Source organism: Phoca vitulina, unplaced genomic scaffold (assembly GCF_004348235.1).
Source record: "Phoca vitulina isolate PV1807 unplaced genomic scaffold, GSC_HSeal_1.0 scaffold23, whole genome shotgun sequence".
Taxonomy (NCBI): Eukaryota; Metazoa; Chordata; class Mammalia; order Carnivora; family Phocidae; genus Phoca; species Phoca vitulina.
This window is the reverse complement of record NW_022589726.1, coordinates 15,397,037-15,413,540: the sequence shown is the minus strand read 5'-3', so window position 1 is coordinate 15,413,540 and position 16,504 is coordinate 15,397,037. Positions and strand designations below refer to the sequence as shown.

The following is a 16,504-nucleotide window of genomic DNA, read 5'->3' as shown; positions in this document are numbered from 1 at the left end:
ACCTAATAGGTGAGATATGTAGTTGCCTCTTTAAATGTTCCCTCCTTGCAGCACTGGGGAGAATGAGGAGTCCAGTTAGAAGGCTAATGCAATAGTCCAGGGAAGAAATAATGTGATTGGGGTTCAAGGACAATCAGATATGTGAGATGAGGGAGACAAAGAAGTCAAGGACTTCCAGGTTTCTGGCCTGGGCAGCTGGTAGGTTATGGGTTGCAGTTCACAGAAGTCAGGGAACCTACGCAGAGGAGGAAGTTTGTGTAGGAGGACAAAGTAAGTTTTAGACATGTTAAGTTTGAGGTGACTGGCTGGCGAGGTGAGTGGGGGGAAGGGAACATCCAGGCAGAAATGTCTAATAGGATGTTGGATATACAAATCTGCAAATCAGCAAAGAAATAAACGGTAGAGATTTTGAGTCCTTCTCCAATAACCCTGAAAATACAAAACCAACATTTACAGTATTTACACACTATTATTTATTAAAACAACCTGCCACTTAACCTAGTGGTTGCTATTTGTCAAGTTGTATTCTAGGTTATTCTCTCATTTAATTTTTACCAACGTCTAAAGGTTATTGTTTTTGTTTACAAATGAAAACACTAAGCCTCGGAGAAGTGATTTGCCCAAAGTCACACAGTGGAGCTGGGTTCGAATTCGATTGTTGCTTAATTCTAAAATCTATACTTTTGATATCTTGCTACACCATCTTTTTAAAGGTCCTACTTGGTAAAAACGTGAGCAGGATTCCCCTCAGGAAAAAAACTCTACCAACCACGGGCAGACCTAGAGCAGAACTCACTAAAATGGCGGCTCCCCTACTGGGCGCTGGCTCTCTTACGTCATCATAGTGCGCGGCGGTCGCTCGCGCACCACGTCGGAAAGGAGCAGGAGGGCAGATGGCGAGGCCTCAGGCGGGGCGGCGTGCCCTGTTTATCCCCGGCGCAAGATGGCGCTGCCTTTTGTACGTTCGCTCTGCCTGTGCCGCTGGGGAGCCAAACGATTGGGGGTTGCCGCAGCCCAAGCCCGCAGAGGTAAAATTATTTCCTTTTACTCTCTTTTATCTTCAAAATGGTTTCCGTTATTCCCGGGAGCCCTTTTGGGTCATTTCCCCTCCCGATCTGCGTTGGTCTGGAGAGTCCAAACATGGGGCACGATCTTTTTTTTTTTTTATCCCGAGGCGTCCCCAGTCCGAAGGCCCATATTAAAGTGTCCCACTCTTGCCCGCGTGACATTCTGACTCTTTCCCGTGTACTCGTGAACTCATGACTGCCTTTCAGATCGTAATATGTATGTATCACTTCTAACCCCCGTCATCATTCAATCTCTGCTCTGCTCGCAGCCATCAGCTTCAAACTGGAAGAAAAAACCGCCCACAGCAGCCTGGCGCTCTTCAGAGGTGACACAGGTGTCAAATATGGCATAGTGGGATTGGAGCCCACCAAGTTGGCCCTGAATGTGGAGCGCTTCCGGGAGTGGGCAGTGGTCCTGGCAGACACGGCTGTCACCAGTGGCAGGCACTACTGGGAGGTGACAGTGAAACGTTCCCACCAGTTCCGGATAGGAGTGGCAGATGTGGACATGTCCCGGGATAGTTGCATCGGTGTGGACGATCGTTCCTGGGTGTTCACCTATGCCCAGCGCAGGTGGCACACCATGTTGGCCAACGAAAAAGCCCCTATTGAGGGCATCGGGCAGCCAGAGAAGGTGGGGCTACTGCTGGAGTATGAGGCCCAGAAGCTGAGCCTCGTGGATGTGAGCAGGGTCGCTGTGGTCCACACGCTACAGACAGATTTCCGAGGTCCAGTGGTACCTGCCTTTGCCCTTTGGGATGGAGAGCTGCTGACCCACTCAGGGCTTGAGGTGCCTGAAGGCCTCTAGTATGTCCCTCACTGGAGTCCCTAATCATGCTCTTGGCCATTCTCCTCTGAAAGTGTCAAACCTTTTAATTTTGCCACCAAGCAATCTCTAATTCTCGAAATGCAGTGTTGGGCCCTCTGTGCAATAATTAAGTCTTCTCTCCCATACCCTGTGAAAGCTGGGTATACAGCCACCCTTCCCCTCCCGCAAACTACTGCCAATTTCCTAAGCTATCATGAGTGTACTCTGCCTGACTGGCTTCCTTCAGTCGCTCTGCCTCCCTGTGCCTGGACCTTTCTCAGACTGCATTCAGTCCTGGGGTATTAGCTTTCAACTTTGTTTGAATTATTCATCACTGTGATACCTCTGCCTCCCTTTGCCCCCATGTAATTTTTTTTCCCCCTTGGGACTCTATAGGATCTCTCCAGAGTAAATCCTTTCTACCTCTGGCTGGAGGAGTGGTGCAATGACTTGGCCCTTTCTCTCTATAGCACATAGAGTCTGGGCTCTGGCTCCCTCAGGAAGTGCTTTACTGTGTCTGAATGAAACAGAGCCCTCCTTCCCCAGTACCTCAGTGCCAGACTCTCAGCCCCATACTGCTGCAGCTATCACCACCCAGAGTCCATCTGCCTTAATCTGCACACCTCTGACATTTGGTCAATCTGTTACAATCACTGGGCCAGTTACAACCATGCCCAAAGGAGACAAGATACTTTTGCCACAGTTGGAACTTCCAGAGCAAGGAGGGAGGCCTGAGGTCTTGCACAATCCATTTTTGGGCCTGCTCAGTCCCAAACCCTCACGTATTACCGCCCCGCTCCCCTACCCAACCTGACCTCTGGCAGCAGAATACAGTTAACCTATAGTAATATTTAGGGTTGAGGAAAACGTGGTGGGATGAGTATGTACGTGAAATAGGTATTCTCAGGCTCTGTCTGACCTTGTGGTTCCCTCTTATTCTACCTTTGATGGCAATGCAGCTAGATACCCCTAGGGGAGAGGGAGAAGGACTGGGTTTAACGAAAATAATAATTTGTGTAATTAAAGTTTATTTGAGCACAAAATACTTTCTCTGTCTATAAAATTAGCAGTAGCAGCAGTACTTTCCAGCCAACGAGGGCAGACCTGTCCAGACTATTAAAGCCTGGTACATGGCTGTCCCACTTCCTTTGTGGATATACCTGTGCATGGTGGCTAGGGCCCCTTTACCAGAGTATCTCTGTCTCTCTCATGATGGTTTCTTTAGGGAGAAGGAGAGGGGACCTGGGTGAAGACCTGGGATGATTTTGAGTGGGCCAAACCATTAGGCTGTACCTCGAAGAAGCTCATCGTCTCCATGGATTGCTCTACTGCATGTGTCCACCAAGGCACTTCTCTATACTCTGTCTGCCAAGGGAATGGGGTATTTTCACTCTCACAGAAAGCAGTGGCCTAAGTCTTGGTCCCCACTGAAGCAGTGTGGCTCTCCATAGCATGTTTGGTGGTTATGGATTGAGTGTGTGGCCAGCTCGTGCTTTTCCTCGAGCAGGGACCGTGTGCATGTCCCATGCTCACACCATGCTCTCTAAGTTCTCTTTGGACAGGGCCTCAGCCTCTGCCTCGGCCTGAGTCTCCGATGGTGTGTAGGAGTCCTGGTAATCCTGAAGCAGTTTCACCACCTCCAGGTGGTTGAACTGCACAGCATCATCCAGGGGAATGTTGCCCCACCTAAAAGGAACGAAGACCGTGATCGGGCAAAGAAGACATCCCCAGTGCTATGGTTATATACATGACTGTGGTGGCGGGAGGGTGGTGGTAGAGAAGCTGCTGCCCAAGCCCCACCCCCTTTTAGCTTAATCTTACTTACCTGTCCTTGACAAAAGGATTCACTTTGCAAGCTTCAATCAGGAATTTAACAACTTCGATGTGTCCTAGGAATATGAGCAGAAGGAACATGAGATGGTACAGATCCTCAACCTTTTGGTGTTAACATTAGTACAGACCTTGGCAGGTAGAGTCTGAACCAAGAGGGAAGGGGGAAAGGCCTCTTCCCATTTTGCTCCCTGTGGCACCCAATAATAGTTGGCCTGCAAACTGCAGGGCATCTGGACAAAACTAGTTGCAGCCCCGGTAACCTTAAGGGCATATACAACAGGGAGTACTCTTGGTAGAAAGGAAAGGGTCTTGGGGGTGCCTGGCTGGCTTAGTCGGTAGAGCATACAACTCTTAATCTCAGGGTTGTGAGTTCGAGTCCCACGTTGGGAGTAGAGTTTACTTAAAAAAAAAAAAGCATAAAATATTTTAAAAAAGGAAAAAGAAAGGGTCTTAAGATCTGTTTCCCCTTTTATTTAACCTTCAGATACCTTCAGCTGCAGCAACATGCAGGGCTGTGCGGGAGTCATAGTCTTTCTGTTCCATGTCCATGGCTGACAAGGCAAACCTGAGGGTAGTGGAAAGCAGCTGGAGTTACCCAGATCAGCCTAGAATCACTGGTGTCTTTTCTGAAGTGGGGTTCCAGACTGGATGGGTTCCAGAAAAAGGAAAACAGCTTGCTAAGATGTGTAGACCCTGCATAATCATGTTCTATACCCAGATGAGACTGTTACTCCCAAATCAGACAGGGGTGTGATGCTTCCAGAAACATCACCGCCTACCCGTGGTAGGTGCCCAGTACATGTTTGTTGATGTTGGTGATCTACTTGAGGCAGGGTCCTTACTTACCTCCTAGGACTCTGCTCTTAACACCCCGGTTAATCATAACATGGCTGCCATTATTTAAATTCTTATCACAAGGCAGTCACTGTGCTTAAAATAATCTCATTTAAATGCAGTCTGTATCCATTCTATCTGGCTCTAAAGCTGAAGCACTTAACTATTTTGCTGTGTTGACTCCTAATGAGATCTCTGACCAGGAGGATTTTACTGTGTTTATTTGGTACCTTCGAAGGGCTGAGACATCTCCACTATAGGCAGCAAATAACAGGTTCACCACAGTCTTGTTCTGGAAAACAAATACCCACCTGAGATTAACTGTGACTTTGAGCTCACCCATGCCCAGCTCTGCCCTGTGACCCTTCTCCAAAGATGCTTAGCCAAGGGTATTGCTAAAGCATTAATGGAATGTTCTATTCTGAAATATTCTTTTTTTTTTTTTTTCCTATTCTGAAATATTCTTACAAGCCACCTGGGGTTTTCCTTACCCGAACTTCTCCCCCTTCACGCCGTGGGTCTAACTTGCGAGCACAGTGCCTCAGGTTGTCGTAGTTGTGGAAATTGAAGAGAGACACCAACTTCTAGAATTGTAAACCAAAGAGATTGTTTACTTACTCTCTGTACTTAGTAGGAGCTCAAAGTTGTTTCATTTACTCATTTAAAACCATTAAGACCTTTATGCAAAGTAACTCACCTGGCAGAAGCTGATGCCCCTATGGCTGTTCCCTAGTTTGTCCAGTGGAGGTGACAGACACATCATTCCCATTACATTGGGTACCACTAGGAGGATGGCTCCTGACACAGCTGACTTGGCCGGCAGGCCCACCTTGGTGATAAAGTTGAGACTGAGGATGAGATAGAGGTGCCCTCAAGTCTAGATTAATAAGTTAGTCTATCCCAAATGACTGCACAGGCAAAGTCATGTCCATCTCAACCTCCTGGCTTGTTACTTAGCTTCTTTTCTTACTCCTCTCCTGTCCTGTCCCCCTTAAACTCATGGCTTAGGTAAGTAATACTTGTTGAGGGTCTATGCTGTGCCTGATGCTGCCCTAGAACTAGGACGGTCTCTTTTGACTTCATCCCGGTGGTAGGAGATAGATGATCAAGAGACAAAAAGAATCACAGCTTATGAGAAAACATGGGAGGAAAGAAGCAGGGTGCTGTGACAGAGAATGCAGTGGGAGGGGGGGCCTACCGGAGGCAGGATGGTAGTAAAGCCTCTCTGAGGAAGTGACCTCTACACTGAGGCCTAGAGGAGAAGCGCCAGGAACATGAAGGGTGGCAGAAGTGGGGTTCAGAAGCTGCAACATCACGTATTGATGTGTTTGAGGGACGCAGTGTGTTTGACAAACTCCCCGAAGGACTCTCAGCCTAACTGCCTGGCTGGAAGTTAGTGACGGGGAGGCAGGAAGAAGCCTGTCCTCACTTTTTGGCTCTGGACCAGTGGCAAACGGATGGCAGGGCCAGAAGCACTCACATGGAAGGCAAACTGGCCTGAGAAGTCGTACATGCCGCAGGAGTGCATGAGGCTGAGGGTGTTGCGCACTGCCTCAGCGCTCAGTACACTCTCTCCTGTGATGGGGCAGATCCCGCCGTTCGCCAGGGTGGCTGCCATGACACTGCCTGACTCACAGGTCACCTCCACGGAGCACAGCTATGGAGACAAGGCAGAAGTGAGGGTGCAGTGTGGATCATGAGCACTGTGTTCTTGGGAGCAGAGCCACGTTCTTGGCATCTTGATCTTTCAAGAAGTTCCCCTGGTGTTTCTGAAGGACACCAGAACCCCTGGAGAGGAGCATCCCTCTTGTGGATCAGAGCAAGGATGGCAGTCTGTCCTGTTCCCTTGGCCCTGAGCTGAACAGCAGTGTTTGCTCACCTGGAAATAGAGATCAAGAGCAGCCATCATGTCTACCCCCTTAGGAAAGCACTGTAAGGAAGAAGAAGGGAGAGCATTTCTTTTCAGACCATCAGCAGACCCTGTCACACTGCCAGGATCTCAACCGAAGTCCCCATCCCCATGTGCCCTTCTACCAGCTGCAGAATTCCCAGGGACTTTCTCTACCAGCCTTTCCCAGTTACCTTCTTTTCCTTTAGATAATAGCCGATGGCATAATTCCGATCCCCTGTTTCCTTCTCTGACTGGAATCTGAAGCAAACACCCAATTTAGTACTTGACATTTGAGGGGTGGGTTTAAGGAGAAGAGGAAAAAATACCTTCCCTAAGAGAGACAGAACTAGATCACACATGTCAAACTGACTTCTCACGGTAATCCTGGAGGAAACTTCTGACCCTGAGCAAGCACTGGCCATAGCTTTATTGTGAAGTGTAAAAAAGAAACCCCCAAACCCCAAATTGTCTAGTCATCTAGTTTGGAAAAACTGATGAGGTTTTTGGCTTTGAGAGGCTTGGCAAGAAAGGGCTTAGGGATAAAGCCTCATACTGCCTCTCTAAGTACTAAATAGAAATGGAACAAATTCTTTTACAAAGTAAACAAATGTCAATGAATGGGTTCAGAGGAAGCTGCGTGGCCAAAACTCCCCTGCATTTCTTCCTCTTAAGATTCTATCATCCCCCTTCTCTATCGCACATGCACTTATCCCACAATGTATTCAGCCAGTCCTGCAAACGGGGCCTTACGTGGCATTGCTGAAACCCATGTATTCATTCCCAGCCATTTTGTTCAGATACTGTAACACCTAAAAGAGAAAAAGCGGCATGAAAGGCATCACGTGGGTGAGGACCCCTCCTCAACACATACTAGCCTGACTAACCCTTCTGAACTCCTAAGTCCTTATCCCAGCAGGAGGCTTTCCCTCTGAGGCCACGGATTCCCACGCCTCTGGAAATAAGGCTTCTAGTATGGGCTGGTGCACTATCAAAGTGGGGTTAGAGCCAGGCACTGGGGCAGTTGGAGGGGACAACATGCCGTGGAGAAAAGCAGCCAGGGGCTGAGTAGCAAGGGAACTTACAAAATCAAACTTCTCTGCTTTGTTACAGTCCATCTGCAAAGAGAGAAAGAAAAAGAGAGGGAGGGAGAGAGAGAGAGAGAGAGATATCAGCATTCCAAGCCTAGGATGATGACAGGGAAGTGTCAGGAGGACCTAGTGGAGTTTAATGTCTTTTTTCTTTTTTTAAAGATTTTATTTATTTGACAGAGAGAGACACAGCGAGAGAGGGAACACAAGCAGGGGGAGCGGGAGAGGGAGAAGCAGGCTTCCCGCAGAGCAGGGAGCCCGATGCGGGGCTCGATCCCAGGACTCTGGGATCATGACCTGAGCCGAAGGCAGACGCTTAATGACTGAGCCACCCAGGTGCCCCTGGAGTTTAATGTCTTATACTGGTTTTGCTACTGGGAATATTTTACATTTTACAATGACTTTTTTTTTTTTTTTACAACTGAGATTTTTTTTTTTTTGTATGCCTGCATATCTAGTGATCTTAAAAACCAAACCATTTAGATTTTATTATCAAGTAATGAGTACAGATAACTTCACCCCATCCATGAGTCTTACCCAACTGAGTCTCACTTCCAATTCCATTCTCAATCCCAGACCTCATCCCTGACTCTCACTTCCATTCTCCTGATTCCAGTCCTGTCCCCAAGCCCCACTCCTATTCCTGATCCCCATCCTCATCCCTTACAGCCCAGGCTGGAGCCATACTCTATCATATCCCTGACTCCTAGAGCCATCTCCAACTGGACTGACAGGAATGGGATGAGAGGTGTGTTGCATATAATATTGTTATATCAATGAGCGTCTGGGTGGCTCAGATGGTTAAGTGTCTGCCTTCGGCTCAGGACATGATCTCAGGGTCCTGGGATCGAGTCCCGCATCGGGCTCCCTGCTCCTTGGGAGCCTGCTTCTCCCTCTGCCTCTCTCTCTCTCTCTCTGTCTCTAATGAATAAATAAATAAAATCTTTAAAAAATATATTGTTATATCAATATATTGATAACTGAAGTAAAGCTGAAGATTTTAGCTGAGAGTCGGGTCCAGTAAGTCCTGCTTAGATGGGAATAGGATGAGGCAGGTGCAGGTTACAGGGCTGTAGACAGAGCTATCCCAGGGCAAGGGGAGAGCCTGAGCCTGGTCTCCCACCCCACCCCCACCACACCCCATTGCTTCCTACACATGTCAACCATAGTGTCAACACCATAGGGACTCTGACACCTGAGTCCCTTGGGGGAGGGTTCCTAACACCACCTTCCTCAGGAGGGGTTGTGATTGGCTCTGGAGTGTTGCTGCCCACACTGTTCTCAGGTTCTTGCTCAAGCCCTGGGAGACCTACAGCTGACAGGCCAGCCTGATACCCTTGCTCAAGGCCAACTCACAGTTTCAGGTGACGTGAATAGCTGCCCTGGCCTGGCCATTCACCCTTCTTTCTGTTTCTCTCACCCAGAAGTGGCCAATCAGTGCCCAATAGTCCTGTCCTCCCCCTGTATCTGGCATGTGGCCCTTGGTCCTAGGCAGGGGTCAAGACCTGCTCACTTCTCTAAGGGCCAGGAAGCTCTGTGCTCCAGACTCATGGGTGGGGGCAGAGGTACAGTTCCTTTTACTCACATCTTCAACATAGGTGGGTCCTTGCTGTGCCCTCACTGCCTCCTGGGGACCCTCAAGTCAACCCCCTGAAGAGCTGGGTAGATATGAGGAATATAGGAACAAGGGAGTTTAGAGAACAGTACCTACCATAAGGCTAGGATGGCACTGACCTTGATCAGGGAGCTCACGACAATGGCACCAGCATTGACCATGGGGTTATGGGGGATTCCTGGGGAAATACAAACCACCCAGTCTTATTAGCTGCTGCGCAAAGCCTCCTTTACAGTCCACCCACTCTGCAGGCTAGACAAGAAGGATTTCTTTGCCGGGGAGGATGAAATGACAGAGCTAATCAGGAAGGTCAGGGAAATAAACAGGGCGGCAGGGATAGGTGGGAATAAGAAGGGGGAGAGCTATGAGTCCGGCTGAGCTCTGGTGGTGCTCACCTTCCTCATTGAGGGAGAGCTTGTTGTAGCGTAGGCCACTGGGCTCCTTGCCCACAAACTTGTGCACGTAGTCAGTGCCTAGGGTGCTGATGGAGATGGCATAGGTGAGGGGCTTCACACAGGACTGCAGGCAGAAGGGAATCTTTGTGTGGCCCACGGAGTGCCTGGAGGCAGACAGGTGCCGCGAAAGGGGTCAGCCTATGTTCTGCACCTGTGCCCTGCCTCCCCTTCCTCTCGCCCAGCATCTCACCGCTGACCATCCACAGTGCACAGGGAGACGCCCCACAGGTCTGGATTGGACTTGGCCAGATGAGGGATATAGGCCGCCACCTGGGCACGAGTGGGGACAGAAAACAGACAGAACAGAGATATGGATGTAGAGAGGGGGAACAGAGCTGAGGTTCAGGGTCAGGAGAATCTTGTAGATAAAAGTGAAAATTCTGTCTTCTGCAGGGCAACAGGGTTCCCTCCTGCCTGTTGTTTCCAGGGACACCCAAGCCTTAAGTCCAAGAAGGCCTCATCTTTCTGTAGCCCTATTCCTATAGAGATGGCAGTAAAGCCTATGGAAGGTAAAAAGAGGAGAATTCTGGGGTCAGCTTCCCTTTTTGGGTCTTGGGCTTATGGGCTTAATTACTCTATAGGTCTCTTTCAAAGTTCTATTGAATCCTTTATGCTAATTGTCCCCTTCAAAACTTTGGATTCCCTCATCTGCTCCAGAAATTACATGTATAGAAATATATAAAGCCCTTGTCCCCATTTTTAGAGGTTCTGTTTCTCATCTCTCAATCACGGATTCCCAGCCCCAGGAAATTTCCAAGAAGCAAGGTATATCTGGCCCAGAGCCCTTGCCCCTCCCCTAGTCCCCTTGCCCTCACTTTGCCTCCAGTGAGCTCTTTGGCATCCTCAAAGATGCGATCCACATGGCTCGTGAACTCCTCAAAATCAGGAATGACAAACTTCTTTCGGAATGCCTGGGTCAGGAGCACAATGTTGCTGCTCACACACCTGGATCCCAGACACGATTGGGTTAGGGGGCTGGAGAGATGCAGCTGTGACTCACTCTGGAGCCATGGAAGTTGGGAATAAGGAAAGTGCGAGTGGTCATTAGGTTTGGGACCAACAGCTTGTATGACCTTCGGCATGTCACTTTATCTTTCTGGGTCTCAAGTTTCTTTTGCCTCTAAAATGAGGGGTTGTAATGATGTGGAAAGATAGCTCAAGACACAGTGTCTTGGGATATGAGAAAAAAATAAATACCCAAATAATATGTGTAGTGGGTCACCTTAATATTTTAAAAATCCTAAATCATATAAGTATATTTACATATATTCCTATATGTACATAAATGTATAGGACATTATCTAGAAGATACACACTAATTTGTTAACAATGTTTACCTCTGGGAAAAGGGACTGGGGTTGGGGAGACAGGGAAAGGAGAACATGTATTTCTATACTGTTTGCACTTTTATAATGAGTATATGAACATTCATATGTTACTTGTATAATAAATAAGTAATACAGTGAGGGGCTGGACTATCCAATCCCCAAGAGCCCTCCCTGCTGTTATAGTCTATGTCCACAGAACAGTTTTGAGAATGGTGCCCTTGATTCTGGGGCCCTCACTTTTGGAAGAGATCTCGGTCCAAGAGGCCACCACTGCTGGACTCTCGAACCATGCGGCGCATCTGGCTCATGCAGTCCCGGAGCCGGGGATCTGATGTCTGCAGTCCAGTGGCCTTCAGTGCCTTTAGGGGAAAGAAGAAGCCTGGTAAGTTCAACTACAAGGAAAGCAATGCAATCCTAATATTCTTTCCCGGTGGATAACAATGAGCTCAACCCCAGCTACCACAACAGATGGAACAAATGGGTTTGCAGACTAGAAAAGGAGGGAATGGTGCAGCTTTGAAGGCTAATAAGAGTTTCCTGCCCTTTTTCATCACGGCAGCTGGTTTCTGAACCCCTTGGGGCCAAGTCTCAAACCAAGAATATAGGTTGAATCAGATGGTTTAATCTTTCCAGCCTGGAGCAGAGATGGGATTGCCTTATGAGCCTAGATATCTACTGCAATCTACTATTTTTCACCCTCATGAAGCAACCCATTAGCAGCCCTACACTTGTCCTGCCCTCCTTTTCCCACTTTGCAGAGATCCTGAGGGCTCAGCATTCTGAGCAGATAGAGGAGAACTTACAGTAGTGAACTTGTGGATAGGGATTCGTTCCTGTCCTTCAGCAATAGTGTAGAAGAGCAGATCACCCAGGCGGGATAGCATGCCACTCTCTGAGGAGTCACTGGGGGCAGAGATAGGGAAGGATAGGAACGTGAAAACCGCTCCCTGCTTCTCCTAGAACATGGCCTTATAAATACGTAGGTGTCCCTGGGGTGCCTGGGTGGCTCAGTCGGTTATGTGTCTGCCTTCGGCTCAGGTCATGAGGTCTTGAGGTCGGGCTCCCTGCTCAGCAGGGAGCTTGCTTCTCCCTCTGCCCCTCCCCCCACTCCTATTCTCTCTCTCACTCGCTCTCTCTGTCTGAAATAAATAAATAAAATCTTTAAAACAAACAAACAAACAAAGGTAGGTAGGTGTACTCACTCTACCTTACTCAGCCCTCCTGCCTGAATCATCTGATCTCTCCCTAAACCTCCAACTTTCACATCTTTTCTGGGAAGTCTTAAATCTTACTCTCTAGCTTTCTTTTGTTCCTAAACTTCAGACCTTTATTTCCAGCTGCCTTCTAGACACTTCCATTTCTAGATGTCTCATAGGCACCGCCAACTCAAAATGTCCAAACCTGACATTATCTCGCCTCCCTCCCTCTGCTCCTCCTCCTGTGCTCCTCATTTGGGTTAATAGTGGTATCATTCACCCAGGTGCCAAGCTGGAAACATGGAGTCATTTAGAAAATTCTCATACCTTACATCCATGTTCAGTTGGTACCCCACATTATGGTAACTACCATAATGTCTCTCAAATCCACCCTCTTTTCTTCCCCTGTGCCAGCATGGTATAGTAGAAAGTACCAGAATTTGCCCCTTAAAAGCTATGTGACCTTAATAGGGATAGTAAGTCAGGTTATTTAATCTTGCTGAACCTGCTTCCTCATCTGTAAAATAAGGGTAATAATGTCTATTTTACATGGGTGAAGTAGGCTTAATTAACATAACATGTTGTGAAAAAGTCTTTCACAAAGTAAATGCTCAGTAAACCATGCTTCTTTATCATCAGTCCACATTGTCTGTTCCCTAACTGCTACTACACTCCCTCGACTTCCAACCCATCTTCCACAATGTGCCAGTTCTTTCTAAAACTCAAATATAATTTCTCTACTCAAAAACCTTTGATAGCTCCCCAGTGCCTACAAAATAAGTTCTTATTTCTTGGTATGGCATTTAAGGCTCTTTAAAACTTGCCAACAGGGGCACCTGGGTGGTTCAGTTGGTTAAGTGTTGGACTCTTGGTTTTGGTTCAAGTTGTGATCTCCTGAGTCATGGGATTGAGCCCCGAGTCAAGCTGAGTTGGGCTCCATGCATAGCGGGGAGTCTTCTTGAAGAGTCTCTCCCTCTGCCCCTTCCCCGACATTTACATGCTATCTCTAAAATAAGTAACTCTTAAAAAACAAAACAAAACAAAAAAAACAACCTGCCAAACTTCCTTTCCTATTCTCCACTGTGCCCTGACACTCCAGTTATGCCACATAATAGGTAGGTGTACAAATGGGCCCGGCATTGTCAGGCTTCCTGGCCTTTGCTTATGCTGCAACTTCTGTATGGAATGACATTTTTCTCCTTCAGTTGGGACAGTCCTGCTCATCCTTCAAGGTCCAGATCAAATGTACTAATTCTGTAAAGGCTTTCTCAAACCTCCCAATATTGTTTATGCTGTTGGTATGACACAACCCACCATCTTACTGACAGAAGAATCTCCCTTGCTCTACTGTTAGGTCTTTGTGGGTTTTTTTTTTTTTTTTTTAGAGTCTACATTCATTATTTTTCTAAATTAGAAGTACATTGCAAAATCAAAACAGATATGATATTTTAGGTTATAGATTAAATTCAGAATAAAAAGATGACAAAATTTCTTTTTTTTTTAAGATTTTATTTTTAAGTAATCTCTACACTCAATATGGGGCTCGAACTCATGATACGGAGATCAAGAGTTGCATGCTCCATTGACTGAGCCAGCCAGGTGCCCCAAGATGTAAAAATTTTTTTTTAAGATATAAAGATTTCTAATTCCAATTCTTCCGTGTTTTTTTTTTTTTTTTTTTTTTGACAGAGAGAGGCACAGCGAGAGAGGGAACACAAGCAGGGGGAGTGGGAGAGGGAGAAGCAGGCTTCCCGCGGAGCAGGGAGCCCGATGTGGGGCTCGATCCCAGGACCCTGGGATCATGACCTGAGCCGAAGGCAGACGCTTAACGACTGAGCCACCCAGGCGCCCCTTCTTCCGGTTTTTTTAAGGCTGTATTTCCCACACCCCCACCCATTTTGCCCATTCTCCCACCCCCTCCCTCTTTATCCATCTTTATATATCTATATATATACATCCCTCTATAAATCTTTGTCTTCCTGGGACACCTGGGTGGCTCAGTCGGTTAAGTGACTGCCTTGGGCTCAGGTCATGATCCCAGGGTCCCGGGATCGAGCCCCGCATCGGGCTCCCTGTTCAGTGGGGAGCCTGCTTCTCCCTCTCCCTCTGCCCCTACCTCTGCTCCTTCTCTCTCTCTCTCTCTCAAATGAATAAATAAAACCTTAAAAAAAAGGAGCAGCCATTAAAATGACAATATCACACACACATATTCAATATTAAAAGCTGTTCATAAACGAAAAAGATAAGTTACCAAAGAATATGAATACTATGATCCTATTTTTGTCAAATTTTATACATACATATATAGGGTATATATGGATATATATCACGATATTAACTGGTTACCAAAGAATATGAATGCTATGATCCTATTTTTGTTAAATTTTATACATACATATATAGTGTATATATGGATATAACGATATTAACTGGTTACCTCCATTATTGGGATCTTTATTTTCTTCTTGATACTCTATCTTGTTTTTTTTTATAAACAGAAATGATAAAGGTAAATATTAAAAAACAAACAAGAACCTGAATAACAGGGCATTTTCTCTTTTCTGCCTTCCTTTCCCCCCTCAAATACAAGAACCCCCTCCCCATCATGGTATCACACCCCCAGAGCCCATCCTCTGCCAGTGCTTTGAACTCCTTCTGCCTACGGGAACACCAGATCAAGGCCCTTACCAAGAATTCCCTGGGAGCACGGTCGGTCAGAAGCAGGAGGATCAAGGTTCCCCAAAGCACTTCCATCACCTGACTCCACTGGATAGGGAAGTGTGTGTGGAAGGAATCAGGGATACCGCTTGCTCCCCATCCCACAGAAAGTTTGAAGGTGAGGGAGGTTAAGGCTTTGCTCTATCCTACCATTTCTCCCATGGTGATTATTTGGGAAAAGTTGGAGTAGAGAGTAGAATGGGAGAGAGAGGGCTTATTCTTTAAAGTTTGAATGTTCCATGTTTCCTTGAGAAGAGGCTGATAGACATGTATAGCCTAAAAATTAATAAGTAAATCATACCTTACTGGTCTGTTACCTGTCAGGACAGAGGTTCCAGTGGTGGTGAGACAGTGAGTGCTGTGTCTGTCTGGCTACTTTACAATGTGCATGTCTTTCTGAATGTCATCGGTACATGTCAATGACAGGGAGATGGTCCATTTTCTGTTCCTGCTATAATAGGGCAGGGGCTACTTAGGCAGTGTCTATGTTGGCTTCTAGAAAGGACAAAATTTCCTGCTCAGCTCCGTCTGCATTTCGGAGAAAAGAGGCTCAGCCACCCAGTGTTCCTGGGTGGTGGAAGAGAGAGGTGCAGCCGCAGCCTCTGGGGCAGAATAATAGCCCAAGGGAAGCAAACCCTTTATTATTATATTATTTTATTTATTTATTTTTAAGAGAACCCTTTAAATCAGGGAGCCCGAGCAGCACAAACAACGGCTCTGACTGGTTCTGGTTTGGGAAATCTGCGTCTTATGATTTTTTCCCCATTACGACTTTCCTCATTCAACAACCAATTGGAAACTACCCTTATTCTACAGATTTGAGAGCCCTGACAACGCATACATCCAACACATAAGCAAACGACACACGCACATACCTGCGCACTAATACACGCGCATCACACACTACACGCCGAGGACATGCCCAAACACAGACACACCATACAGCTGGACAGACCCAAGTACACCAGGACTCGAGACAGGAGATTGTTCCCTACCCACTCATCCCCTAAAATACACCCGTGGACCTAGGAGGAGGGGGAGGGTGAGGCTGCGCGGTGCGCACACGGCCCTGCACTCAGACACGTGCACCAAGCAACACTCCGCGCCCCTCTGCGTCCCCAGTTAAGTACGCACCTTGGACAGGCACCATCCCGAGGACCGACCTGCCCAAACGCCCTCCCGGGCAGACGGCATGTTACCGCCCGAGCGCGGCGGACCCAAAGCCCCAAATCTAAAGGAAAAGGCATCGCAGGCTAGTGAGCGAGGAGAAGAGAGGGGAGATGAGATGCGCTCTCGGGGGTAAGGGGACTCGGGAGCTGGCGAGAACGACAGTGGGAGTGCGAGGGAGCCTGTCCCCTGCCCCTGTCCCGCAAGCCTTACTGATCCTGGTGCTGCGGCTGGTGGCTGTGCGGCGTCTCCCTGCCCAGCGCCGCGGCCTCACTGAGGTGGTGCCGGACGCCCCCGCCAAGGAGAGGGCTCCGGCTCAGGTGACCCCAGCCTCCCAGCCAGCAGTGACTGCCGGCTCCGCTCAGCGCATTCTGCAGAGCCCTCATAGAGCGCATCCCCCCAGCACGCCTCCCGCTCGGCCTGGGCGCCCGAGGAGTCTGAGCGTTGGTTGGAGGGAGGGGCGGAGGAATTGCGAACGCCGCAAGGTGGGGAGAGCTCGGTGTT

The 16,504-nt window shown here is 47.9% G+C and overlaps 2 protein-coding genes across 4 annotated transcripts; one reads left to right on the top strand and one right to left on the bottom strand.

Annotated features, from left to right (window-relative positions):
* Positions 1 to 405: 405 nt before the first annotated feature.
* Positions 406 to 2,216, top strand: SPRYD4 (SPRY domain containing 4). The gene is made up of 2 exons (XM_032420828.1): positions 406 to 1,028; positions 1,337 to 2,216. The coding sequence occupies exons 1-2, from the start codon at positions 944 to 946 to the stop codon at positions 1,873 to 1,875; spliced, it is 624 nt and encodes a 207-aa protein (XP_032276719.1). The 5' UTR covers positions 406 to 943; the 3' UTR covers positions 1,876 to 2,216.
* A 758-nt stretch (positions 2,217 to 2,974) lies between these two features.
* On the bottom strand, positions 2,975 to 16,504 carry GLS2 (glutaminase 2). Of its 3 annotated transcripts, none has more exons than XM_032420825.1 (18): positions 16,214 to 16,504; positions 11,723 to 11,822; positions 11,157 to 11,278; positions 10,407 to 10,536; positions 9,782 to 9,861; positions 9,532 to 9,695; positions 9,256 to 9,314; positions 7,516 to 7,548; positions 7,184 to 7,242; positions 6,625 to 6,691; positions 6,422 to 6,472; positions 6,023 to 6,199; positions 5,240 to 5,371; positions 5,034 to 5,126; positions 4,773 to 4,834; positions 4,197 to 4,273; positions 3,701 to 3,764; positions 2,975 to 3,561 (listed from the first exon to the last, which is right to left on the bottom strand). In XM_032420825.1, exons 1-18 carry the CDS (start codon positions 16,393 to 16,395, stop codon positions 3,405 to 3,407), a joined length of 1,809 nt encoding a protein of 602 aa, XP_032276716.1. In that variant the 5' UTR covers positions 16,396 to 16,504; the 3' UTR covers positions 2,975 to 3,404. The 3 variants fall into 3 exon arrangements, with proteins under 3 accessions (XP_032276716.1, XP_032276717.1, XP_032276718.1); XM_032420826.1 differs by having other exon boundaries at positions 15,968 to 16,297; XM_032420827.1 differs by lacking the exons at positions 10,407 to 10,536; positions 11,723 to 11,822; positions 16,214 to 16,504 and having other exon boundaries at positions 11,157 to 11,230.

Bases quoted from the DNA above. Each gene is read 5' to 3' on its own strand.
- GLS2 (XM_032420825.1), bottom strand. From the start codon at position 16,395: ATGCGCTCTATGAGGGCTCTGCAGAATGCGCTGAGCGGAGCCGGCAGT. The intron at 9,315-9,531 runs GTGAGCACCACC...GTATTTCCCCAG, and splicing joins GCTCTCCCTCAATGAGGAAG to GAATCCCCCATAACCCCATG. The intron at 5,372-6,022 runs GTGAGTGCTTCT...TTTATCACCAAG, and splicing joins CAGGCCAGTTTGCCTTCCAT to GTGGGCCTGCCGGCCAAGTC.
- SPRYD4 (XM_032420828.1), top strand. From the start codon at position 944: ATGGCGCTGCCTTTTGTACGTTCGCTCTGCCTGTGCCGCTGGGGAGCC. The intron at 1,029-1,336 runs GTAAAATTATTT...CTCTGCTCGCAG, and splicing joins CGCAGCCCAAGCCCGCAGAG to CCATCAGCTTCAAACTGGAA.